This window comes from Penicillium chermesinum, assembly GCF_028974085.1.
Source record: "Penicillium chermesinum strain IBT 19713 chromosome Unknown utg000004l:1.0-3345178.0:1.0-3348027.0, whole genome shotgun sequence".
In the NCBI taxonomy this organism is placed as follows: Eukaryota; Fungi; Ascomycota; class Eurotiomycetes; order Eurotiales; family Aspergillaceae; genus Penicillium; species Penicillium chermesinum.
This window is the reverse complement of record NW_026695314.1, coordinates 2,277,537-2,302,806: the sequence shown is the minus strand read 5'-3', so window position 1 is coordinate 2,302,806 and position 25,270 is coordinate 2,277,537. Positions and strand designations below refer to the sequence as shown.

The 25,270-nt window shown below is 50.5% G+C and overlaps 11 protein-coding genes across 11 annotated transcripts; 5 read left to right on the top strand and 6 right to left on the bottom strand.

Moving 5' to 3' along the window:
- Positions 1-904: 904 nt before the first annotated feature.
- On the bottom strand, positions 905-2,163 carry N7468_005751 (uncharacterized protein; the record flags this gene model as incomplete). The annotated part of the gene is made up of 3 exons (XM_058475047.1): positions 905-1,029; positions 1,123-1,402; positions 1,468-2,163. The coding sequence occupies 3 exons, from the start codon at positions 2,161-2,163 to the stop codon at positions 905-907; spliced, it is 1,101 nt and encodes a 366-aa protein (XP_058330787.1).
- A 51-nt stretch (positions 2,164-2,214) lies between these two features.
- On the bottom strand, positions 2,215-3,035 carry N7468_005750 (uncharacterized protein; the record flags this gene model as incomplete). The annotated part of the gene is made up of 2 exons (XM_058475046.1): positions 2,215-2,806; positions 2,860-3,035. The coding sequence occupies 2 exons, from the start codon at positions 3,033-3,035 to the stop codon at positions 2,215-2,217; spliced, it is 768 nt and encodes a 255-aa protein (XP_058330786.1).
- Positions 3,036-4,224: 1,189 nt separating this feature from the next.
- N7468_005749 (uncharacterized protein) lies at positions 4,225-5,315 on the bottom strand (the record flags this gene model as incomplete). The annotated part of the gene is made up of 5 exons (XM_058475045.1): positions 4,225-4,422; positions 4,490-4,636; positions 4,698-4,904; positions 4,963-5,140; positions 5,203-5,315. 5 exons carry the CDS (start codon positions 5,313-5,315, stop codon positions 4,225-4,227), a joined length of 843 nt encoding a protein of 280 aa, XP_058330785.1.
- A 255-nt stretch (positions 5,316-5,570) lies between these two features.
- N7468_005748 (putative AP-3 complex subunit delta) lies at positions 5,571-8,740 on the top strand (the record flags this gene model as incomplete). The annotated part of the gene is made up of 6 exons (XM_058475044.1): positions 5,571-5,584; positions 5,733-5,851; positions 5,907-6,103; positions 6,153-6,536; positions 6,588-6,816; positions 6,870-8,740. The coding sequence occupies 6 exons, from the start codon at positions 5,571-5,573 to the stop codon at positions 8,738-8,740; spliced, it is 2,814 nt and encodes a 937-aa protein (XP_058330784.1).
- A 324-nt stretch (positions 8,741-9,064) lies between these two features.
- Positions 9,065-9,453, bottom strand: N7468_005747 (RAMP4 family protein; the record flags this gene model as incomplete). Its single annotated transcript, XM_058475043.1, has 3 exons — positions 9,065-9,171; positions 9,257-9,386; positions 9,451-9,453. 3 exons carry the CDS (start codon positions 9,451-9,453, stop codon positions 9,065-9,067), a joined length of 240 nt encoding a protein of 79 aa, XP_058330783.1.
- Positions 9,454-9,776: 323 nt separating this feature from the next.
- On the bottom strand, positions 9,777-11,724 carry N7468_005746 (carotenoid oxygenase family protein; the record flags this gene model as incomplete). The annotated part of the gene is made up of 3 exons (XM_058475042.1): positions 9,777-10,937; positions 10,993-11,620; positions 11,675-11,724. The coding sequence occupies 3 exons, from the start codon at positions 11,722-11,724 to the stop codon at positions 9,777-9,779; spliced, it is 1,839 nt and encodes a 612-aa protein (XP_058330782.1).
- A 1,491-nt stretch (positions 11,725-13,215) lies between these two features.
- On the top strand, positions 13,216-15,248 carry N7468_005745 (Bifunctional lycopene cyclase/phytoene synthase; the record flags this gene model as incomplete). Its single annotated transcript, XM_058475041.1, has 6 exons — positions 13,216-13,238; positions 13,293-13,392; positions 13,439-13,788; positions 13,839-14,012; positions 14,064-14,293; positions 14,428-15,248. The coding sequence occupies 6 exons, from the start codon at positions 13,216-13,218 to the stop codon at positions 15,246-15,248; spliced, it is 1,698 nt and encodes a 565-aa protein (XP_058330781.1).
- Positions 15,249-15,790: 542 nt separating this feature from the next.
- N7468_005744 (phytoene desaturase family protein) lies at positions 15,791-17,528 on the top strand (the record flags this gene model as incomplete). The annotated part of the gene is made up of 4 exons (XM_058475040.1): positions 15,791-15,818; positions 15,867-15,988; positions 16,043-16,576; positions 16,626-17,528. The coding sequence occupies 4 exons, from the start codon at positions 15,791-15,793 to the stop codon at positions 17,526-17,528; spliced, it is 1,587 nt and encodes a 528-aa protein (XP_058330780.1).
- A 616-nt stretch (positions 17,529-18,144) lies between these two features.
- Positions 18,145-21,612, top strand: N7468_005743 (Pfs, NB-ARC and TPR domain protein; the record flags this gene model as incomplete). The annotated part of the gene is made up of 3 exons (XM_058475039.1): positions 18,145-19,174; positions 19,227-19,862; positions 19,910-21,612. 3 exons carry the CDS (start codon positions 18,145-18,147, stop codon positions 21,610-21,612), a joined length of 3,369 nt encoding a protein of 1,122 aa, XP_058330779.1.
- A 1,225-nt stretch (positions 21,613-22,837) lies between these two features.
- Positions 22,838-23,641, top strand: N7468_005742 (Ser/Thr protein phosphatase superfamily; the record flags this gene model as incomplete). The annotated part of the gene is made up of 1 exon (XM_058475038.1): positions 22,838-23,641. One exon carries the CDS (start codon positions 22,838-22,840, stop codon positions 23,639-23,641), a length of 804 nt encoding a protein of 267 aa, XP_058330778.1.
- A 41-nt stretch (positions 23,642-23,682) lies between these two features.
- N7468_005741 (uncharacterized protein) lies at positions 23,683-24,522 on the bottom strand (the record flags this gene model as incomplete). Its single annotated transcript, XM_058475037.1, has 2 exons — positions 23,683-24,330; positions 24,379-24,522. 2 exons carry the CDS (start codon positions 24,520-24,522, stop codon positions 23,683-23,685), a joined length of 792 nt encoding a protein of 263 aa, XP_058330777.1.
- Between the last annotated feature and the right edge of the window lie 748 nt (positions 24,523-25,270).

Genomic DNA, 25,270 nt, shown 5'->3' with positions numbered 1-25,270 from the left:
CGAGACCCTTAGCAGCCCAAGTCGAGGCGGGTGCAGAATGCGAGGGTTTTACATGTGCATGTTGCATTCACAGAATGAGCTGCGCGAGAAAAGACCCATCACATGTTTCCAATTTGACACTTAAGACTCCTCAGCTCGATAAGCCCGGAAAAGAGGTCATATATGCCAGGATCAGATGCTCACATAAGGAGGCAACTATCTACCGATTCCCATAAATATACAATTATATCGCTCGAGGAAAAGAAAATTGAAAACACATCAAATTGCTTTGATAAAGGAAATTGCTCTATTCCACCGCGCCGGAACCACACCACATTCACCAGAGGGCCGTTACGAAAAATTAAGCAAATAACGCAAAACAAGAAACAAAATTCAGAAAACAAGAAAAATCCACAAAACGCGCTGATGATCGTGATAAGCTTAAACATAGATTGAGGGAACTACTGTCCCCAGATTTGAGCGAGGTATATCATTCATGAATTCGTGACACATATTCAGGCGTCTCATTAATGTAAAGAACTCGGTTGTCACATATTGGCAATGGGTGGTTGAACCCAGTTGTGATTATAGTGGGCCGTTCGCCGTGCACAATAATGGGCATCGGGCACGCCAATCCGCCGACGTGAAGGGCGTGGGCTTCTCGGGTGGCATTGTTGTTGGTCCTCAGTGGAACGAATACCAGTAGGTTGATCCTCGACTCCTCCTGCTCGCTAGCCGGCGTATCCTAGCCATGGCGATAGCGGATTACCATTGACCGGATATATGCATCTTTTCCTTCAGGGTATTCCCTGGGCCGGGCGCTGGGGGGAAGTGGTGATGCATGCGCGGGGGGGCATGCGCGAAGAACGCGACTGGTAGAGATTTCAAGCCAAGGAGTCATCGTCCTCTGACTGGCGTGACGACCTTAAGCAGCGGGTTCGGGCTTCTTCTCTGCGGCCGGTTTGGGTGCCTTCTTGATCTTAGGAGGACGGCCACCCATCATCCAAGTAGTGAAAGCAGGGGGAGGTCCACTGGGACGAGGCTTCTTGGCTGCGAAGAATTAGTTAAGTGTCCGGGTGAGAGGTAATAAGGCCAGGGAGGTTATAGGAAAACGGGAGTACTAGCCAGGTAGTATGTACATACGCTCTTTCTTCTTGGGTTCCGCAGCCGGGGGCTTGTCGGCGGGCGCTGGTGCGGGCGCGGGTGCAGCCTCAGCAGCTGGTGGAGGATCGGGCTCTGCGGGCTTCTCGGGAATGGGCCACATGTGCATCGTGATGGTCCAATCGGGCTCGACGACTGTTTCCCAGACTTGTGGAAGGATGATATCTCCGTTGGGACCCACCAGGTCGTAGTGTCCCTCCGCAACGTGCGGTCCAATCACTTCGATATGAAGGAATGCTTGTTTAATCAAGTCCTCCATTCCCTAGTGACAAAATTGTTAGTACACCCATACTTGGGACAATTATTGCAGAAACCCGGGCTTCTTACCGTCCAAGTCTCACACAGCTCGAAAGGAAAACTGAACTTGCGTCCAACAGCATCCTTGAATTTGATAGGCTTTTTCTTCTCCGCAGGAGGAGCAGGCGCACTTTCAGCTTTGGCCTTAGCAGCAGCCGCGGCAGCATCTGCTGCAGCTTTTTCGGCAGCTTCAGCGGCGGCCTTTTCGGCAGCTTCGGTGGCAGCTTTCGTCGCTGCCGCTGCCGCCGCTTCTGCCGCCTTTTCTGCTGCCGCCGCCGCTTCTGCCTTCGCGGCCTCGGCTTGCTCGGCAGCTCTGGCCTCAGCATCCTTTCGCGCAAGCATAGCAGCCTCTTCCGTGATCTTCTTGTCATGCGCAAGTTGCGCTGCTAGCGCCGCCTTCTCCGCCTTTTCCTTCTCAATTGCAGCAAGTCGAGCCTTTTCCTTGTTCTCACGTTCCGTGCGGTCATCCAAGATCAACTTTTCTAACCGTGCAATGGCCTCGTCTTTCTGGGCCATAATAGCCGCTTCCTTTGCTTCCTTTTCGGCCAATGCCTTTGCTGCGGCCTCCTTCTCTGCAGCCTCCTTAGCTGCGGCCTCCTTTGCCGCCGGGTCCTCGGGCGGGGGGGGAATTAGGCACGACCGGGTGTAGGGGTGGAGACTGCACTTGGGGAGGGTATGGGAAGAAGCCTGGGGGCACCAAGCCCTGGTGCAGCATGGCGGCAGCATACGGGTCTTGCGCGCGCATCATGTGCTGATACCCAGCGGGGTTGTAGTGCATCATTTCGTGGGGGGGGAAGCCCGGCGGGAAGCCGGGGGGCATGCCAGGGTGGTGTGGGTGTTGTTCAAGTCGCGCCTGTTGCGCGTGCGCCTGTCTAGGATCGAAGAAGGGGTTCCCTGGGACGCCATGCTGCGGGAAGCCTCCGGGATATCCGGGGTAGCCAGGGGTAGCATATCCACCCATCCCACGTGCGACGAGCTGATCTTCTCTTCCTGGCGGGCCAGTCGGAGGAGGAAAGGGAGGGCCATGGCCAGGATAATGTATAGAGCCCGGTCCGGAGGAAGAGCTCCCGGCATATCGACCCGGGGGCCAGGCGCTGTGAGCGCGCTCGGGAGGCGCACCGCGAGGGGGGTAATTGGCAGGGAAGTCCTCGAATTCCCCGCTGTCAGGCGACTCGGGGGGAGCTTCGCCTCACGCGAGACCGTGGAGGTCGCGAAGCATAATGCGGTTCCTCGGCCATTGGAGCAGCGCGCGCGCGGGGTCGGCGACGCGACGCTTCTCGGGAGCTGTGGTGTGAACGATTGCGGGCCGCAGTTCTGGGTCTTGAGGCGGAATCCGAGGGTTTTATGAGCCCATCCGAATAATGTCCTCCTACGTCTGACCAGTCGTCGTAGTCCAAGTAACCATGACTCCCGGCCTCCGACACGTGCACAACCGACTCGTCGTCGTCCGACTCCAAGGATTGATCCGAGTCAGGATCAGCCTTGCCGATCGAGATGTTGACCCTGGAGGCGGGGTGGTCAGCGGGGGAGGGAGCAGGACGAGGAACAGGCGGATAATATGAAGGAAATGGATAATAATGAGACGGAACATACGTCATAGAGACAGTAAGATCAGAGAGAAGGGGAAGAAGGAGGAGGTGGGTTGTTTATTTGGGGGGGTAAAGAAGGGCGGGTTGGGTTTGAGTAAGCAGGACAAAGTTTTTCTTTTGCCTGTTTTGCTTTTATTTTGATTTTCCCCTGATTTTCTTTTTTTCTTTTTTTTTTCCGGGATAGGATCCTTCCTCTGCAGTTCACGAAGCGAGGAGGGACCTGGGGGCCAATGATGATAGAGGGCTTTGATAGTGTGGTAGTGGGGGGGACAAGGGAGGAAACGGGTAGAAGTCGAGGAAGAGGGCGTATAGTCCAGGAATCGCGTTAAGGCGGTATTGGTTTCGGATTCGTTTCGGAGGGACAAATCTTGCAGGAGAGGGAAAAAAAAAATCAAAGGTAGAGAAATTCAGGTGGGGAGCGCATGGACTCGACCCCGCTAGATTGAGATCCCTTGCACGCCAGGGGCAGGAAGTATGTGCCACAAAAGCAAGAAGATGCGAAAGAAGGAAAGGGATAAGGGGAGGGCCTTCCAAGGGTTATAATCGAACAAAAGACCATCCCCAGATTTTTCGTCCTTTTTTTAGTGGTCTTTGCCTGACGGTAATGTCCTTATTGGGCTGGGAGGGGGTTGGGCATATGGTGTAACTGTATTGCTGTACTCTCCGTACCAACCCCCAATTAAACTACATGCAGGGATTGTCTGGAACGTCAACAGAGGGAATGCCTGGTTTGCATTTAAATTCAAACAATACAAAGAGAGGAAGATACCCAAACAAACGGCAGGCAATGCTGATTGGAGGGGGGCGATCTGCTGCCCGAAAAGTGCCCAATCACACTCCACCGACTCGACGTGTATACTTGCTAGAACGCTCCAGAAATGCGACCCTCGCATTTCATTGAGGATCGGCTGATGGGGATGATGGAGATGATGTGGACCTGACAAAACCAGGAGGATCCAGATCAGCAGGGGAGACGGGCTTCATTCTATAAACAGTCTGGCTTGTATGTGCCGTGCGATCTATTGAAGTGGTGACACCATGTGTTTGACAAACCGGGAGTCTGCAAAAAATACCCCAAGCACCGCCCTTGACATCATGGCCCTCTACACAACTTGCAAGCCACCGCACATCATAACCATCTCAGAATTTCAAATTAGAAAACGGGGGTATTCAATTCAAACCATAGGAAAGAGAAACATTATTGTTTTCCATAGCGGTTCAGTAATTCCTTGGCAGCAATGAGTTCGCTGCGGCTCGATGCCCAATGCTGGTCATTCACGCTTCTTGATTGGACAATCTGTTCCAGCCGCTGAAGGGCGAAACTCTTCAATCGGCCCAAGGTGTTTTTGGAGAACTTCTCATCTTCTACTCCGTTTTCCAGCATACGGGAGGTTGCCTAGACGTCAGTCAGCAGGGCTCCAACAGGCGCCGCAAGGCCACAGAATTCTTTCACCCCAACGTACCAGGAGCAATCCGTAGAATCCACGCAAGTAGTCGTCGCAGAGCTCAATGCTTCGGCAGAAATGCTGGATCGACTTGCCTGCAAGTCGCGCATCCCCGTCGGGAGATGAGCCGCATACGTAGAGAACTTCTCCAAGCCGGGCGTGTATCTGCGAAACGGTTAATATCCACACCTATACACCCCTCCCAGGAAGGGATCCATGTTCATACATTCCACGCATTGGGGGCAATCAGTAGGGCCTCCTCCAGGCTGAAGATGGCTTGCGAACCCAATCCTTGAGACTGGTATAGGTCGGCCAGCTCACACCAGGCTTCGGCGTCGGTCGGAACCGCGTCGAGGAACTTAATAAGGGCCGTAATCGCGTCAGCGGGTCGGTTGAGGGATCTGAGTAGAGCAATTCGACGTTTCATTATGGGCTAGCAGGTCCACCAGGTTAGCCATGACGGTTCAGCCGCAGCTCCAAGCTAAACGAACCACGTTGACAGGATTTTCCGAAAGCGTCTTGTCGTAGTCTTCTAAGCACTTCTCCAGCGCCTGCTGGTCCTTCGCAGTCGCCTCTTTGTAAAGTCCCTGGAGTGCCATTACTTTCTCGTTCGTGGGGCTGAAACGGCGACTCAGCCGGTCGAGGCACAGGTGGGCGGACTTGTCGTCCCTGTCCGGAGACAAGCAAGAAAGAGCTGTTCGATCCGGCCATATTCTTCCGCGGTATCGGACGAAGCTTTGGTGCCAGACTCGGGGCCAAGTATAGCAGGAGCTTGTTGCGAAAGGCGGAAGGCGGAGATCATGTCGGATCCGTTGATCTCACGAGCATCGACGCGGGCACCCATGGTCACTTGAGGGACGGGGTATACCCGGAGCTGAAAGAGACCAGGTTGCTGGGGATTATGTACCGACCAGGGGGGGGGGGGTTGCGAAGCAAGCTGGCCTTTGGTGAGTGGTCAATACGAACATTCCCACACGTGCTAGTCGGGGCGTCGCAATCGGGGGCCATTATCGATACGGTCCCGTGATGAGGCCTTATCGCTCCCCCACGACAAGTTGGTGTCAGGTTCCGGCGTGCAACCTCCGTTCCCCTTGACATGATGGAGTCTCTATGGTCAATTGAATTCTGAAGGAGAGCATAGGAGGCTACTACTGCGATTGATCTCGGAGCTTCAATACTCGCACAGGGCGAGAACCGAACGCAATGTGAGGGGGGGAGGTTTCATCAAAGCGGCACATGGACAGACTAACATTGCTCTCAGGTTCGAAAAATCTCTCTATGACCTTATTCAAGGTCTGAGAAGTAATAAAGGAAACGAAGAGGAGTTTATTCAGGCCAGTCTTCGAGAATGCAAGATCGAAATCAAAACACAGGATATGGGTAGGTCCCCATCCGCCCGAGGGAAGGACAAGGCCACATGCTGAACCCTAGACAGACAAGAAAGCCACAGCGCTTCTGAAGCTCGTATACCTGGAGATGTTTGGCTACGATATGTCATGGGCATCATTTAATGTTCTCGAGGTCATGTCCTCCCAGAAATATCCCCAGAAACGGGTTGGCTATCTTGGAGCGGTGCAGAGCTTCCGGCCGGACACCGAGGTCCTGATGCTTGCGACCAACATGCTTAAGAAGGTATGTTTTGTCTGAACACTATTGCTTGAACTGTACTTAACATATGCAGGATATTGTTTCGCCAAATATCCCGAACTTGTCTCTCCCACTCGCTGCCTTGCCGCACATACTTACTCCCTCCCTCGCCATGTCGCTACTGCCTGATATCCTCTCTCGTCTCTCGCACTCCAGCCCCGCTGTTCGCAAGAAGACTATTGTTTGTCTGTACCGAATCGCTCTGGTTTATCCAGATGCGCTGAAGTTAGCATGGCCTAAGATCAAAGAACATCTCCTGGATGACCAGGAAGATACTAGCGTGACTTCGGCAGCGATCAATGTTGTTTGCGAATTGGGTTGGCGACGTCCTCACGACTTCTTACCACTAGCACCAAGGTTCTTTGAGCTATTGGTTGATAGTGGGAATAACTGGATGGCAATTAAAATAATCAAGCTGGTAAATGACTGTCACACAAAAGAAGACTCTGGGAAATGGCTAATTGTTTAGTTCGCGACATTGACCCCGTTAGAGCCTCGCTTGACTCGAAAACTCCTTCGTCCGCTCACCAATATCATTCAAACTACATCTGCCATGTCATTGCTCTACGAATGTATCAACGGTATCATTCAAGGAGGAATCTTGGATGGCGATGATAGTCTTCAGGAGCGAGATGAAGTTGCAACGCTTTGTGTTAGCAAACTCCGAGGAATGATTGTTATAGATTCAGACCCGAACCGTAAGGCCCCCTCGGACCCTGTCATCTGCTTGGTTTCTAACTCTTCGCAATAGTCAAGTATGTGGCGCTTTTAGCTTTGAATCGGATTGTGGCAAGCCACCCCATGTTGGTCGCTATGCAGCAAGATGTCATCATGGACTGCTTAGATGATCCAGATATCTCGATTCGTTTACAGGCACTTGACTTGGCTGCCGGGATGGTGACTAGTGATATTTTGCAGGAGGTCGTAAACCGGCTGATTGACCAGCTCCGATTAGCATCATCACAAGACGCCTCTAAAACGGAAGCGCTAGCTCACCCAGATGACGAGGAGCCTGAAGTGAAGGGATCTGACAGCAATTTGCCCTCAATCAATCTCCCGAATGATTACCGAACAGAGGTTGCCCATCGGATTCTGGATATGTGTGCTCAAAATAACTACTCCGAGATTGCCGACTTCGAATGGTATGTCGGGGTCTTGATTCAACTCGTGCGCCTCCTTCCACCATCGAGCACTGAGGATGCTTGGTTGGAACCTGGCGTAGGAGGTCCAGACCCTTGGAATATAACCAAAGACACGCCGGCGTTTCGAATCGGGTCCGAGATTCGCAATATCGCTGTACGTGTGAAGGGAGTACGCGCGGAAGCCACCCAGGCGGCGGAGGCGCTCGTGCTTCTCGATAATAGACCTATCCTATTTCCTGCCACGTCGAACGTCGGGATCGACGTTTTGGGACCCTGTGCTTGGGTTTCAGGCGAATTTGCTGATCAGTTACGATCACCCAGTCGTACACTCCAATCTCTTATTGACTCGTCCAATATATCATTGCCCGCGGGCACGCTCCAGTTGTTTCTCCAGGCAATTCCTAAAGTTTTCATCCAAGTGAACCGAGGATTCGAGACCAAGGAATCATGGAAGAGCGAGATGACCCTCCTTCTGGCTCGAGTGGTAGAATTCCTTGAGGGGTTGGCAGACCACCCAGACTTAGATGTACAGGAACGGGCCATTGAATTCTTAGAAATTCTTCGCTTGGGTGCCGAATCACTCAATTCTGAAACAGAGCAGGTGCCTTTCCTCCTGCAATCCGTTATCCCCAGCCTATTTACCGGACTGGAGCTCAACCCGGTCGCCATTACCGCTCAGAAGAAGGTCGTACTGCCACCAGAGCTACGTCTAGATGAGCCTTTTAATGAGGACTTGCCAGGTCTATTCCAGAACCTGGACAACTCTCCACATGACGCCAGCCAGCACCATGTCTTGCAGAATTTTTACTACCTTCCCGACTACACACCAGTTTCCCAAAAATCAGCTATCGAATTCACACCAGCCGAGGTACAACTTGAGTCTTCCTATCAGGGCTCAGACTACTTGGCCCCGTCAGATAGACGGCGAGAAAGGAAGGAACGCTATAGAGATGATCCTTTCTACATCGCTCCGTTAGAGCCAACCTCGGGCGTATCCACTCCAAATAATGAGGGGCTTGACCTCGACGCCATCCCAATCGTGGACTTGAAGTTGGACGACGCGCCTCAGCCAGCGATCCGCAGTGCCCCCAAACCTCGACGGGGCGCGTCTCGCCGGATGGAAGTTGCCGGTGATGAAACATTCGGAAACGAGGAAGCCCCTCTACCTTCCAATGCACCCGGCAGTGCTGCCAACAAGCGCTCCCTGCTGCAGATCGACTCTAGTAATCTCGGGCAATTCTCACTACAAGAAGACGACCCCATCATAGCTGCAGAAGAAGATGCAGATATGAGGAAGGCAATGCAGAACGTCGAGAAGATGCGCTTGCGCATGCAGCGAACCTCAGAAAGGATCGAGCTTGAAGGCATCCCGGCCGAAGGAACTCTAGTCAAGAAGAAAAAGAAGAAGACCAAGACGCAAGATCCTGATCAACCCGGTGCGGAGAAGAAGAAGAAGAAGAAAAAGAAGGAAGTGAATTGAGCGTTGGCATCTGTCGCCCACGCCATTCCAATAGCATTTCGAGCTCAGCAATCGCGAAGCACTAATAATAAAAAAAAATTTAAACAAAAAGACATTGTCGAAGAAGTATATCCTAATTGTACAGACCAATGTAAATGCGCACAGCAAGCCAGGCCCGGAGGCCGTATCGATCACAGATCGGGGCCCCTTATCTCCCTCCCTCCGGGACAAGCACTACCTCCTGGTTACGGCCACGTCGCGTGACAAATCCTCTGGAGCGTGGTCACGCACACAGATCGTCGTGTCTGGGTATCATCGAGTTTGAATAGCAATTGTATGACTCGCTTATCCGGAAAAGCTAGAGAACCACGCGGCGACAGCTGCCCATATCTCGGGGACGATGCGGAAAAGTTCCAGGAAGAGCCCACCGCAGACGACGAAGGCTAGCAGGGCTATACCGGGGACAGATGATATTAGCTGGATTGCTCTCATAGAATTGCACTTTGTGTGCTTTCGTAAGGCGCTCGAATAACGTACCAACCCAGCCGAGGGAGATGGGGGATTTAGCGGGCGCCGACTTGGTGCGGGTGACGGAAGCCTTGCCGCGCTTTGCAGCTTCATTCTTCGCGAAGCGCTCGTTGGCGCGGCGTTGTTGAGGTGTTTGAACCTGCAGTGGAGTTACGTTAGCTCAGCTAGAATATATGGCGTAGCTGGGGAGCAGGGTGACATACCATTGTGTGAAGGTAGGGGGTAGTTGCTGAAGGTCGATCAGGAGTGTGGAGAAGGTGAGGTTATCGCCGCCCGGAACTAAACACGGACTCCACTACGAAAGGCCACGTTGTCTTGAATTTGGTCGCTGAACAGGACAGATTGATAGTGACTCATCTACTTATACCAACGAAGTACCATTGGCTAGATGTACATCAATGGGGATTTGAATCGTGCTGGCTGTCGACACAGGAAGCATTTACAGGATCAGAGGTGAGAAGATTGATCGACCGGGAGGTCAGATTCACAGTTACAAGCGACAGTCGTGCACGAGCTCTGAATATATCAATTATTCTCGGCGCAAAGAAGTAAAGCTTCTTTGGTTTTCAAGCTCATCCTTGTTGAACCAATTCCCATGGAACCCATACGGGACTCGCTGCGGCAAGAAGATCTTCGTGGCGACCGTTTTCATGTCTCGAGCATCAATAACCCATAGTTCACTCCGAGCGTCATCCGGCGCCATCCCATGCTCGTCTAACTGGGACTGGTCAAACATCAAAGCTATCAGATACCCATCATCCTCGCTTTTTGCGTCGATGCGCGGGACAAATTGAGGCTCCTCGGTATACCAACCCTCGGGGGTTTTGAATATCTTGATCGGATCATCCGCATCCTCATCAGCCAATATTTCTTCTACGGTTCTAATATCAACACATCCCACAACAGCCTCTGTCTCACGCGCTATACCACGCTCAATCAGAGCCTGGATATCAAATTTGACAAGGCAGTCTATGTCAAGAGGCTTCCCGGGGGCTGTACCAAAGGCGCAATTTTTTGAAGAACACCCATATACAAATCTCGGCGTCTTTTCGTGACATGCCGGTGAGATTACGGGCATCTCAACCGGTATGGCAGACAGCGCCCACTGGTGTGGCACTGGTGTGTCTTCTCCGGCGGGTAGCAGAGAAAATTGATAATAATATAATTGGCAGTCGATGATCCCATTCATACCAGCGAATGATTCTGGCACTGCAGAGCTGATGCAACCCATTGAATTGAACACATCCGACCGAGTATACCGACATGCTACCATGTTCACGGCTTCAATAACTTCCCGTCCAGAATCATCATAGGATATACCGTCCCAAGTAGCAGCTGTATGAAATATGAAGCATGGCTCTGCTTCATACCAGCGCACCTTCGATGGGTCACGCCGAGGGAATATTCCAAAACGTGACTTCTCGTCCCCGTCGAAATGGATCACTGGCCTTCCTCTGATCATGTTCATCATGTCCAACGACACTGGCAGGTCAAGTACGACGGTGTGAGTGCGGGAGACGCCAAAGTCATGCATGAATTTTGGACTTGTGATCCCTGGGACTGGCTCGTGCAGACCGTTTACAGTTACCCCGTCTTTCGGAGTTGGGGGACTCAGTGTATACCAAACGAATGGCGGAAAGAAGGAGGCCTGGAATGAGATAAGCTCCCCAGTCGTACGGTCGACACGAGGCTACGAGAATTATTAGCAAGTTGGCGCACTTGTAGAATTGGCTTTATGGACTTACATGAGAAGTGGTCCAATCTTTCAAAAACCCGAGTAGCCCGTTACATCCCAGCCCACTTTGCCGTGGGAGATGAGAGTTTTCGTTCTCGGCTTGGTATCCATTATACCAGCCCACCGTCTCCAGATTTGGCAAGTGAACCCGGATTGGCGGCCCCGTTTGACAGGTTGCCAGTGCTCTTTTATCGTGATATATGATCGCCGTATTCCCAACACTGAATTTGCGGATCGGCGGTATGTAGGAACTCACATGGGACCAAAAAATGAGAAAGATTAGGCGGCAAAATCGATACAAGATCTCAAGACTCGATCCGGCGGGATGAGCAAGCGTCGCGATGCTCGGCATCAAGGGCGCCCTCTGTTTCGCGAGATAAAGATCCGTCAAGATATAGCGGTTGACAAAGTACGGCACGGCGGTTGGCGAGCCTTGTTCTGTTTGGAAGAATATACCACTGAGCATACCGTCTCCGTCGAAAAGATGCCTGTCGCCAACGTATTCATCCCCGAAGCTTGGGTTTCCACCATTGCGTACGTACTGCCCACCATGCAGTTCAACCGGGATGGTCCCTGAAAATTGGCACGGTTGAAGATCTAATTGGCGTTTGACCGGTGCAAAGTTCCCGCTTTGAAATCTAACAAGGTATCAGCATAAGGGGAAAAGAATGAGCAATTGGAAGGTGGGATACCTCAGCTTCCGATGAGGATAGGCTCCGCGGTGCTTCTTTTCGTTCGCCATGTTTGCGTCTTTCGCATGCCACCCACTTAGGAGCAGCAAACCAGCGTTTTGAGCACATCTCTACCGGTAGGCCAGTGGGAAGTTTGGGATTCATGACAGCCGACACTAGTCAGCCATTGTTGGGGCCAAAAGGTCCAAGGCTACTCCGTAGGCGCTGCTGCCTTCACAACTCGGCTTTCGCAATGTCGATCTGTTGTGAAAATGCATCGGGGCTCGGATGCATTAAAGGCCGATGCCACGCGATTGACGTCGAACGTATTCGCATCAAGCGGGGGATCCATGTAATCATTTACGAAACATGCCAGCACTTGGCGCCGGGACACAATTAGCCCGATATAGCTTCGCCCGAGCGGATATAAGCCCTACACAGCTTCGACCTAGCGGACATAAGCCCTATAGCGTGAAGCCTCGTCTTGGAGGTCATGATAAGATTGCGAATACCCGTGAATTGGGCCAATAGAAGAGCCGTAAGATGGTCTCAGCCTCCCAGTACAACGTGGACGTCCTATCAATGGAGAGCGCGGATCCGTACCCCCCACGCTGTACTGCGACGTATTCAGATTTTAGGGGTCCGCTTTTCCGCTCCTATTTCCAGTTTCAAGAGGGGTATGCGGCATTTACGGCACTCCACCACTAGGATATCATATCTCGAGCATTGTAAATATGTAGGATGAGAGGGCTGAGCCAGATGTATCATTATGAGCTAGATACCGTACTGGAATTACCGGAGCCTCGTGGGAGCTTGGGCCGGCACAAGTGGTTTGGCCGATCCGCATCGCCACTTCGATCAATGATTGATCGATCGAGCATCGGTCCGCTGTTTCCCTGCTTTTCAAACTGGGTCTTCGCCATCCGCTGTAAGAATACTTTTCACCGAGAATCGTATCTTTTGTGGGAACTCGGCGGTGGACCGGTCTATTGGGAAGCCTCGAGCTGATCACTACTTTCTTATGGAGCCTTGTTACTCTCTACGTTGTGTTGGCGGGTATTAGAGGTTCCGAAAACTCGAATCCGGAGCTTTTTGGTATCTTGAGGCTCATTCATAACTCGCATAATTACTGGTATCCAATATGTGCCTGTTGGTCCCCACGCTGTAGACAGGAATGTGGCTGTGAACTTGTACATCGGACGCACCCGCTCTTTCTAGTTCAGGCAAAGCGACAATCCGATATTGAATGTTCAATGTCGATCTCCACTTCATGTGCCTCTACAGGTAACCTGGGAAGTGGTTCTCTGCTCGTTGTTTACCAAGAGCTACCGGTCAGCTTGCAGCTTGAAAATTACTAGGCCATATTACAGCCCCGTTTGGCCGAGAAACATGGCAGACAAACATGGCAGACCCGGTGCTGTGCAGTGAGTCCGAGTCCGTAGGAGAAGGATAAAGCTAGAATGCGTGGTGCTACGCTAGCAACCTTTGCTCTTCCATTCTATACAATTTTAAGGTGCATGGGGGTTTATTGCAACTCTACCGAGAGACTTGGGCTTCGCATCATGGGGCTCGATTACTGGCTTGTGTACCGCTCTCTTCTCCCGTATTTTGATCCTACAATCTAACGGCAGAATCACAGCCACTTGACCTGGACAATCCCACCAGCAGCGCTTATGACGGTGGCATATTGGCCATTTTTCACCAGAGTAGATGTGCTAAAGTTATTCACATTGACCAATGTATGTGAGCATCTCTGACTACGGTACATCTACTCACAGTCTCTAGATCGCAGTTCTAGCGACCATACCATGGGACTCTTACCTGGTCCGAAGGCGCATATGGGGTTACCCTCCGGGGGCCGTTTGTGGACTCACTATATTCCAAATTCCGGTGGAGGAGGTCTTCTTCTTCATAGTCCAAAGCTATTCAACTGGCCTGCTATACACCATCCTTACCAAGCACTTGGTTTTACCAGCGTATCTGCTGCAACGACATTCTAACTTTTCCAAAAACGCTATCTCACTGTCCCTTTTTGCGGGCAGCGGCATAGGTGTGGCGTGTATTTGCGCTGGGGGTAGTGCGACCTACCTGGGTCTTATCCTCGCATGGGCTCTTCCTGTGATTGCATTTCAATGGTGCGCAGCCAGCTCTACCATCAACACCGAATTATTCTAATACTTTCTAGGCTCTTAAGTGGGCATTTTCTGCTCTCTCTTCCCGTGAGGCCGATAGTCGCGTCGGTGGGGATCCCCACTGCGTATTTGTGGGTGGTTGACTCAATATCCCTCAAGCGGGGGACCTGGGTAATCGGAGAGGAGACCAAGCTAGGCCTGTACATTGGCAAGCATCTCGAGATAGAGTATGTTAGCCGAATACTCTACTGATAGTTGACTAACCCCACCCCCCACAGGGAAGCCTTGTTCTTCTTCGTCAGCAATGTCTTGATTGTGGTCGGACTGGTGACAATGGACCACGCTCTTGCAATTTCAGAGTACAAACTGCTGGTATCCAAGCCACCGGAGGATAAACCGCAAACATTCAGTCAACTGGCATGGTCATATCTCTCGACTCGGGAGCGCTCATTGGATCTGGGATTTCTCGAAGGCATGTCTGCGGCCATCGATAAGTTGGCCCAAAAGAGTCAGAGCATGTATCTAGGGAGTGCCATGTTTCGAGGCCGATTGCGCGTCGACTTGATCCTTCTGTGAGTCGTCATTAATCATTAGCGGGCCTTACCAATGACTAACATTCTTATGGGTATTCCTTTTGCCGAGTCGTCGATGACCTGGTGGATGAGGCTCCGGACCGCGAAACGGCCCGGGCCAATGTGCAAGAAACATCCCAGGTACTTCACTGGCGGTTTTCAACAAAGCGCTCTTGGATGCCATTATACAACTACGTGGAGTCAGAGAGGGTCGATTCAAAGGTGGGAGTCTCATCGCCGCTGATCACCTCCATTGCCCTCTTGCCGGTATCTAGACTCACGATCAATCCGCTACTTGAGCTCCTGTCAGGGTTTGAAATGGATTTGGGTTTCTGCGCCGAGGAGGGCCAGTTCCCAATCAGAACGGAGGAGGACCTGGAGGTATACGCATATCGAGTCGCGGGGACCGTCGCTGCATCTCTTTTGGAGCTGGTTTTCGCCCACTATGGCTTGGAATCAATCAACGCCGATGCTTCCAAGCAAAGCAGCATCATCCAAGCGGGCGAAAAAATGGGACAGGCTTTGCAGTACGTCAACATTGCTCGTGATATCAAACGTGATGCGGAAATCGGCCGGGTGTACATCCCAACATCGTGGCTCCACGAAATAGGATCGAGTCCCAGTGATGTGATTGCACGACCGGAGGATCCCAAGTTCGCTGCACTCGAAGAACGCATGCTTCAGAAGGCAGATAGAATGTATGAGGAGAGTGTGAGTTCAATCGATCAACTGCCGCGCGAGGCTCGGGGGCCGGTCAAAACTACAGTGGAGAGCTACATGACGATTGGTGCAATGGTTCGGGAAAGGCGGCGGAATGGGGCTCCAGTGAAGGGAAAGCTTAAAGTGCCATTATGGCGACGACTTGGACGTGCCTGGAAGGAGATGCTCTGACTCATTAATTACGAGTGTGGGGCGTCGTGAAGTGGTTCAGAGTTATAGACATCTTGGCCATATACGGCTCCTTTCGTTGCTCCTCGATACTATTGGTAGTTTCCTTGCATAAAAGAAAATGGTGTCCATTAAGAAAAGTAGGGTTTTTGGTTTTTTTTCTTCTCATCCTTTTCTCAGCTGGAACGTTCAAGCGAGAACGAAAACGACCAGTTAGGACTACCAGCAACCAATGAATGATATGGGGCGCAGCGGCCGCTTCGATGCAAAAGAACCTTGGGCGCAGAACGTAATACGAAATGCCCTGGTTCGAGGTAATCGTAATACGGCTCACCTGGGCAAACACCAGATCGGGAAATGGGGCTGAATGATTACAGACAAATACACAAGCGTAAAGATAGTAGTGGGTCGTATGACAGCCAGCACTCGAAGCTGCGCGCTACTTATTATGCGTACGGATCCCAGCTACGTGTTGTTTTTCTCTTTGGCAGTCTTCATTCTGTAGTGAAGGGCATCTTGGTTCCTTATCTCTGGTGCGTAGTGGCATGACTTCCTCGAGAGCTGTTATCGTGGGTGAGTAGGTTGGGCGTCGCTCATGATCATGGAAATAACAATTGATAGGGGCTGGAGCTGGGGGAATAGCCACGGCCGCGCGCCTTGCAAAGGCTGGTTACGAAGTCACCGTCATCGAGAAAAACGGCTTCTTGGGCGGCCGTTGCTCATTGATATGCAGGGAAGGCTATGTGGGCACTCTCTAGAATCAATCCATCTGTTCCGTCCCACTGACGTTGTATTAGCGATTTGATCAAGGCCCATCTTTGTTGCTGATGCCAGAAGTATTCTACCAGACCTTCCGAGATTTGGGTACATCTCTCGAAGATGAGCATGTGCGCCTTCTGAAATGCGAACCCAACTATCGCATCTGGTTCTCGGATAACGACTCTTTGGAGATGTCAACAGACATCTCGAAGATGAAAGAACAGATCGAGCGCCATGAGGGTAGGTATGGGCTGCGGGGCTTCCTAGGGTTTCTGAATGAGTCGGGGAGACACTACGATCTCTCATTCGAACATGTCCTGGCCAAAGACTTTCCGAGTCTGTTCTCCATGATGCGACCTCAACTTCTCAAGGTCCTGTTACCTCTTCATCCATTTGAAAGCATGTGGAGCCGAGTCAAGCGATATTTCCGATCGGACAAAATCCGACGGGCGTTCACATTCGCCAGCATGTACCTTGGCATGAATCCCTTTGAAGCTCCTGGCACGTATTCGCTCTTACAATATACCGAGCTGGCTCATGGGATACTTTATCCGGAAGGGGGCTTTGTAAAAGTAAGTACAGGCGCGTATGTCGGATTTTCTGAGATTCTGATCATGGCAGGTTCTGGAGGCTATAGCCTCCGTAGGAAAGCGCCTGGGGGTGGAATTTCGCCTGAACACGGAAGTCGAATCAATCGTATCAGGCCCAGATGGCAGAGTATCAGGTGTTCGATTAAAATCCGGAGAGGAGCTCCATGCCGACGTAGTTGTCGTCAACGCAGATCTCGTCTATTCCTACAACAATCTGTTGCCGCCGACTTCCTACGCCAAGCAACTAACCAAGCGGCCGGCGTCCTGCAGCAGCATATCTTTCTTCTGGAGCTTCGACCGAGTTATCCCAGAACTCGAAGTGCATAATATCTTCTTGGCTGAGGAATACAAGGAAAGCTTCGATGCCATCTTTCATCGGCACGAACTACCCACAGAACCCTCTTTCTATGTCAATGTCCCAAGCCGAATCGATCCTACCGCAGCACCAGAGGGAAAGGACGCAGTGGTAGTCTTGGTTCCCGTTGGCCATCTCACAGACGACCCTTCCAAGCCTCAGGACTGGCAATCCTTAGTGAATTATGCCCGGGAGGTTGTATTCAAAACCATCGAAGCCCGGACAGGAGCTTCGGGGCTTCAGGAAAGTCTTGTCCATGAAGCAGTCGAGACGCCAACAAGCTGGAAGTCGAAGTTTAACCTGGATCGTGGGGCTATTCTTGGCCTTTCCCACTCCTTCTTCAATGTCCTGAGCTTCCGGCCAAAGATCAAACACGCCAGTATTGACGGGCTTTATTTTGTGGGCGCGAGCACGCATCCGGGGGCCGGTGTTCCGGTCAGCCTCCAGAGTGCGAAGATAGTGACAGAAGCCATCATCAAAGCCTTTTCGCGCCAGGGTGTCTTTGGTCATCGAGCCTTGTGGATCTCATTTACTTCAATTCTGCTTTTGGTATTCTCCAAATTATTGTGGAGGCCGTGACATCGGACGCCTATCAATTCGTATACTTATCAAATGAAAGTACGACATGAACCACTAGCACTAGTACATCAGACGGTCTAAAGCGGAGCCTTAACCCCTAATGGTACTCTATAGGTCCTTTTCAATAGACCATAACGCCCACAAAAAATACTCACTATGTACTATGAGGGTAAAAATGAGATCGAGCAACATGTATACTGCGTATGCTGTTTTTGTCGGAGCAAACGATGCCGTTACCACCATATTACCAATACTTCATTTCGTGGCGAATAGTTACCCATAATTTTCATATAGAGAAGTATTTGAACCTGTTCCATGAAGATCCGGTAGGTGGCGTTTACTCTATTCGAAGGCTCTATAGGCCACGAGGGGTTTGAAAATATTGACGAGGCTCTTGTCTATCACACGGCTGGGTTTGGTTTACCGCTCTTCCCAGCGGCTAATGCGGATAATTCGCTGGTTAGCGAAACCATGTCACGAGGCTGACCATGCGGCTGTGTAGGTAAGGACCCTCTGTGTTTTTTTTCTTCCCTACGCTAGCGGCTTCTATCTCTTTGGGAAGGCTGGCCAAACCTTTGCTCGACACCATCAGACTTATTGATACCAGCCTGCCTAGATGCGGCCATCCAGCCGGGACGAATTCGCGATCGCGATCATCTGCGCTCTGACCCTCGAGGCGGAGGCGGTTGAAGGGCTCTTCGACGAAACCTACGACCGGTTGAGTGCGTTCTACAAGAAACAACCAGGAGATGACAACGCATACTTTAATGGGAGGATCGGGTCCCATAATGTGGTTCTATGCCTTATGCCACGGATAGGGAAAGGGCATGCTGCCAGCGTCGCAGCAAGCCTGAAAATCAGCTATCGGAGGATACAAGTAGCACTGGTTGTTGGTATTTGTGGCGGTGCCCCGTATTCGCCGACCAAGGAAGAGATCTTTCTGGGTGACGTGATTATCAGCGACGCGGTGATTGAGTATGACTTTGGCAGGCAATACCGATTTGGATTTATGCGGAAGGCCGGCGTGAAAGATACGCTTGGGAGACCAAATCGAGAGATCCAGTCTCTGCTGGCAGGACTTCAGCCGCAACAGTCTCGCAGGGACTTTCAAGCAAAGATGATACAGCATTTGGGTCTAATCCAGGCAGCACAACCTTGCTGGCGACAGCCGAGCTCTGCGGACGATGTTCTGTACGAGGCATCCTATCAACACAAGCATTACGGCTCAGGTTCACCTCCCTTGTGTAGCTGTCTTGACGATACGTGCGATGAAGTCTGTCAGGAAGCTCTAGACGCAAGCTGCATGCTTCTAGGCTGTGCGCAGAACCAGATCCATCGACGTCGAGACTGCCTGGAAAACTCCAGTCCAACTATACAGATCGGGACCATTGCTTCTGCGGATACTGTGATGAAATCCGGTGAGTACCGCGATCAGTTGATCAAGTCAGAAGGCATTATTGGGTTTGAGATGGAGGGTGCAGGGGTATGGAACAACATTTCATGTGTCATTATCAAGGGGGTGTGTGACTATGCAGACAGTCACAAGAATAAGGCTTGGCAAGCATATGCAGCAGCGACTGGAGCCGCGACTGCAAAGGCTTTCCTAGAGTACTGGGACCCGACCTGGGACCCGAATGTTCGGGAAGGTGAGTCTGCGGTCCTAAGTCCAATCTGTTGTACTGAATATTCAGTTTCTAGGAGCCAACGAATTCTACATCCCGCTGGACTTGACAGGAGTCCCTGCAATTGAGGAGTTCATCGGGCGGGAGGAAGAACTATCTTGCCTATGGAAGTATCTACAACCGACGAACGCACGGAAGCAGAAGGTTGCTGTCCTCCATGGTCTTGGTGGGATTGGAAAAACCCAGCTAGCCATTCACTTTGCACGAAAACACAAAGACGATTTCACAGCGATCTTCTGGCTAAGTGGCAAGGATAGGTCTACCTTAGTCTCATCTTTAAGCTCTTGCTTGCCTCGGATACAACATCTCCCCGCGGATACCCAGGTGGCCAATGAAGAGGAAGCCGAACAAAGAGCTAGGCAAGTACTCCTGTGGCTAGCAGACCCGGAAAATACTAGATGGCTTATCATCTTTGACAACACTGATCAATACTCTCCGGTGCAAGGCCACAATGACTCCAAATACGACGTCTACGAATTCCTTCCAAAAGCAGACCATGGATCCATCATAATTACTTCACGCCTTCAGGAAATCACTGAATTAGGGAAGCCGTTTCCGGTTCAGAGACTTTCGCACGAAGATGCTACCCGGCTGTTGTTAAACTGCAGTGGCTTTTCACTTAAAGACAATCTGCAAAAAGAGGCTGAGCAAGGTACCATATTGTCTGCTAAACCTAATGAGCAGGACTAACGTTTGTAGATATCGTTGATCTTGCGGGCCAGCTTGACGGGCTCTCGCTAGCAATTGTCATAGCCGGAGCGTTTATGCGTCAAACTGGAACGAATGCCAAGGAATATATGGAGCTCTACCGGACTTCCTGGTCCGACTTGCAGTCTCAATCAGGTCCCACACGTCACTACCAACAAGGGAATCTGATACAGACGTGGATGGTCACCTACAAAGAGATCCAGAAATGTGATCCAACAGCCGCGGAACTCTTGCTCTTACTCGCCTTTTTCGATAATCGGGATATCTGGTATGAACTGCTTCAAAGTGGTTTGAACTGTTCCAAGCTCCCACCATGGTTCAAGATGGTAGTGTCAAATAAGTTGGTATTCAAGGCCAAAGCCAAAGTCTTAGTTGGTTTCTCGCTGGTTGAAACCAAGCAGCAGAGTGGAAGCTACGCCCTGCACCCAGTGGTACAGGATTGGTGCCACCACGTTGCAGATTATAATGATCTTACAAGCCACCTGCATGAGCTGGCGCTGATGTCTGTTGGGTATATGGTTCCAGGCAGCAACGTTAGAGGATATGCAGAGATCCAGCAGCGGTTGCTTCCCCATGCAAATTATCTGAACAGCAAAGAGAGGGACCATTTGCAGAACGATACGGTTGATATTTGCAATGCTTTAGGCAGGATAGGATATCTCTATTCAATTCAGGGGAAACTGAAAGACGCTGAGAAGATGTATCAGCGTGCCCTGGCAGGCTTTGAGAAAGTACTGGGCCCTGATCATATATCCACCCTTGATACAGTCAACAATCTTGGTCTTCCCTATGTTATCCAGGGCAAACTGAAAGAAGCTGAGGAGATGCTCCAGCGAGCCCTGACAGGTAATGAGAAAGTACTGGACCCTGATCATACATCCACTCTTTTTACAGTCAACAATCTTGGTTTTCTCTATTCAGTTCAGGGGAAACTGAAAGACGCCAAGAAGATGTATCAGCGTGCCCTGGCAGGCTTTGAGAAAGTACTGGGCCCTGATCATATATCCACCCTTGAAACAGTCCATAATTTGGGGGTCCTCTACTCAAATCAGGGGAAACTGAAAGACGCTGAGAAGATGTATCAGCGTGCTCTAGCAGGCTATGAGAAAGTAATAGGCCCTGATCATACATCCACTCTTTTTACAGTCAACAATCTTGGTTTTCTCTATTTAAATCAGGGCAAACCGAAAGACGCCGAGGAGATGCTCCAGCGAGCCCTGACAGGCATCGAAGGGGCATTGGGTCCTGATCACACAACCACCCTTATAACAGTCCATAATTTAGGGACCCTCTACTCAAATCAGGGGAAACTGAAAGACGCTGAGAAGATGTATCAGCGTGCTCTAGCAGGCTATGAGAAAGTACTAGGCCCTGACCATATAACCACCCTTCACACAGTTCACGATCTTGGTGATCTCTATCTCAGTCAGGGCAAATTGAAAGACGCTGAGGAGATGCTCCAGCGAGCCCTGGCAGGCTATAAGAAGACTTGGCCTTCTCTTTTTCAGTCAGGGCAAATTGAAAGACGCCGAGGAGATGCTTCAGCGAGCCCTTCGAAGGGGTATTGGGTCTTGACCATTCGGAAACTCGTGCGGCCGCTGACAATCTGTTGTCTCCTAATACTCTTCATGCTAATCAAGATATACCGTGTCGCACGGGCACTGTCACCCTGGCTGCACCGGACTTACTCCTGAACGACCTCGGAGGCAACTCGACAAAGCGCCGATGTAAATGGGATGTTTGATATAGAATTCTCCGCCGGTAGTTCCCGGTACTGGGGTGAATACCAGAGTTTCTCGGGTAAGGCTGATCTTAATGTAACGGGTAGGTAGATTGGTAGACCTTGACCTTTGACTACCATGCGTTAGAGTAGGCCTACCAAGTGTGTAGACTTTTGGAAGTATTGGGGCAGAGAAGGTTCTATAAGGTTTTATTCTATGCCTATGCCTATGCCGCCGTATCCTGTAGCCTTTCTCATGCCTGGGCGCTCATGTCCCATTATTGGACTCCTGAGGAGCTGGCGAGCATTGTTGTCCGTCTGTTCCAGACAACCTTTTTTCTCCTCCGAGGACCGCAAGGAAGGAGTCTGCATCATAAACACCACCCGAGCAAGACCACCGCTACGGCCACAATTCCCACTAAAGCTCCTATTATAATATTCTGGTGGGCTCTCTCTCTGGTTCCTCTACCAGAGGGAGAGCCCATCGCACTTGATACATGGCTTGCGAAGAAAGAGGGCCAAGTGCTGCCATTGTAGTATATGTAGTGTGTTCTCGACGAAGAGAAAGAGTAACAATTCTGATTGGTTTAGGAGAGCTTTGCATTTTGTTGAGGTAATGATAGTTCCCACCATTTGTGGTAGCTCCGCCAGTCTTGCTAAATACTCTAGCTCGGTTACAATTGAGAGCACCCACGTAGCCAAGGCTTAGGTCGCTTTGAGACCAATGTCTTTATACGCAGAAATCCTGACTGTGTACTATGAGGGTAAAAGTGAGATCGAGCAACATGTTCCCATCCGACGAGGTTTTGGATTGGCACTCCGGAAATATTGTGAGCCTATCCCCATTAGAGAATATATATACTATTTTTATGGGAACATACAGTGCCGTTACCACTATATTACAAATCATTCATTTCTTGGTGAATAGTTACTCATAGCTCTTCTTATATAAGGAACCTACTATAACTTGGGTTGAGACTCGAGGCTAGTTCTATTACTTGAGATTGGTTGTAGAACTCGAAGCTAGTCATGAAACTCAGTTCTCACCACTCTTCGGCCTCCTCCTGTCTCCTCCCGTCTCTTCTAGCTTCACCGCCCGACCCTCCCGCCATTACCTGTAACATGTTTAGCGCTGGGATATTCCTGGCGCTTTCACACCCGAAAAACTTCAGAACACGAAAGACTTCGAGCTGCCGCCGATGGCTGACCCTCGTTTCCAGATTTTGTCAGACCTCCATGTGGAATCCCCTAATGCATACGATATCTTCCATATCGAACCCAAAGCTCCATACTTGGTATTGGCCGGCGACATTGGTTACGTCAAAGACGATGGCTTCTTCAACTTCCTCCGCAAACAACTGAAGACTTTCCGTCTTGTGCTCCTAGTTATGGGAAACCATGAACCATACCACAGCACTTGGCCGGAAGCAAAGGCGCGAATCAAACAATTTCAAGTTGACCTAGTGTCTTGCAAAGAAAGCGAGACGCTTGGCCAGTTTATTCTCCTCGATAAAACACGCTATGACATATCTCCCACCGTCAGCGTACTCGGGTGTACCCTGTTCTCCGAGGTGGCGCAAGAACAGGAAGAAAGCATCAGCTTTGGTCTCAATGATTTTTATCACATCGGTGATTGGTCTGTTGAGTCACATCGAGAATCGCACCGTGCTGACCTTGCCTGGCTCAACTACGAAATTGATTCCATTTCGCGCCTTGAACCTGAGCGCAAGGTTGTCTTGTTTACTCATTACTGCCCCTTGACCGTCAAAGACGTTGTTGATCCAAAACACAAAAGCAGCAAAATCTCCTCTGGTTTCATGACTGATCTGTCCAATGAGCGTTGCTGGAAGTGTGGGGTTATCAGTCTTTGGGCCTTTGGCCATACGCATTTCAATTGTGACTTCCGAGACTCAGAGTATGGGACAAGAGTGGTCTCGAACCAAAGAGGATACTACTTTGCTCAAGCCACGGATTTTGATAGCACCAAAGTAGTTGGACTGTAGGCTATCTAAGAATAGTCATGGGCAGATCAACGAACAGTATATTATATGTGGCTCTGTTCTCCTTTCGTTGTCCACAAAAGATCTGTGACAGAAGTGCTTTTGTTTTTAGGGAGTTGGTCCTTCGAATTCAGGTCAGAGCGAAGCTCATCCAGATACGACCACACCATGGGATCACCACCTTTGAGAGCATAGTAAAATTTCCTATACTCTTCTCCCAGATCGTTTCCATTGAAGATATCCGTTTCATCCACGTATTCCAAGATATAGGACAGAATTGCTAACCAGTACGTTTCATATGAACTGTCGTAATCTCGGCAGAGCAAGAGAATCAAGGCCTCGCAAAAGACCGCAGCGCTTGGAATTCGCACGAAAGAGAATTCTTGTGGGAACCGTCCTCGACCACGGCCTGGAACAGCTGAAAGGAGTCGAAGGTCCGAAGCACTCAGAATGTCCGGATTGTTTTCAAACTGACTGAACCCAAACTCTCCAAATTTCCAGAGCACGTCGGATTTCTCGTGCAAAGGTATCACAAACTCCTCGTTAATGTGCAAGTGCTTGGGGGGAGGCTGAGCTTGAAACCCATTTACCCGAGGACAGTTTAAGCCCTTTGTGCAGGGAACAAAATTAGCTTCCTTTACTGCGGATTCCGCCATGGCTATATGTTCATCGGCCAGGACAAACGCCACATCCTACTATAGGATTAGCGAATCTCATATCCACAAACAGATAATACTGACATCGACGATAGTTGGGACCCCATAGACAGTTAACAAGTAGTTACCCCAGAGCAGATTTGGTATACGAGCGTCGATCAGTACTTGGGAGATACTCGCGACCAAACTGTCATGCGTTAATTCAGCTTCAACAGGGCTATTAGCCATGGTGGAGACGCCACAATGACTGCACAGATCCTGGACCGTGTACAAGGAAAGACCCAGACCAAGTCTAAATAGGAAAGCTTAGTGCGGCGGGAGAGCTGCAGTCTCTCGTCGTGTGTATGGTCTGAAGCGCATAAAACGTGGGAACTGTTCGTTGCAGTCCGAAGGCAAGGAGATACTGAAGCGGTGTGAATCGGCAGCTTGTCAAGAGACGGGAAACCATCTCCGACGGGGAGTACGCAAGGCCACAGGGCAAATCGAAACCTGTCTTCCTGTTCCCAGGCGAAGATGTGCGCACCCTTCGAACGTGTCTACGTAACCTTGAAGGGTGGTTGGCCTGCTGGTTCATCCAGACCCCTCAAGTCTCTTTAAACTAGCTCAACTGACATGTATCTAAGGTTGGGAAGCTGCGGAGACATGTCTTTGGCCTTAGGCATCCAGCCTTCGGGTGAACACTAGGGCCCAGGTCCTTCTGGCTGCGGACCTACGTCTATAGCTTCCGATCGAGCTTGGCTTTCAGACTGCCAACTGAGGTCTAAGGTAGCTTTGTAGCTATGACTGCCTGAATTCTTTAGCTTTGTTCCGACATCTGTTCTAAATCTTTTATTTTCTGTCTGTATATTCACTATTAGAAGATATATAGTATTTCCTAGAGTTGTACAAACTAAAGAAACCACAGTGTATAAATAGTCGGTGCCTGTCATTTTCCATGGTTAGAACAATCAGAGTTACATGTATTTCCTCCACATAC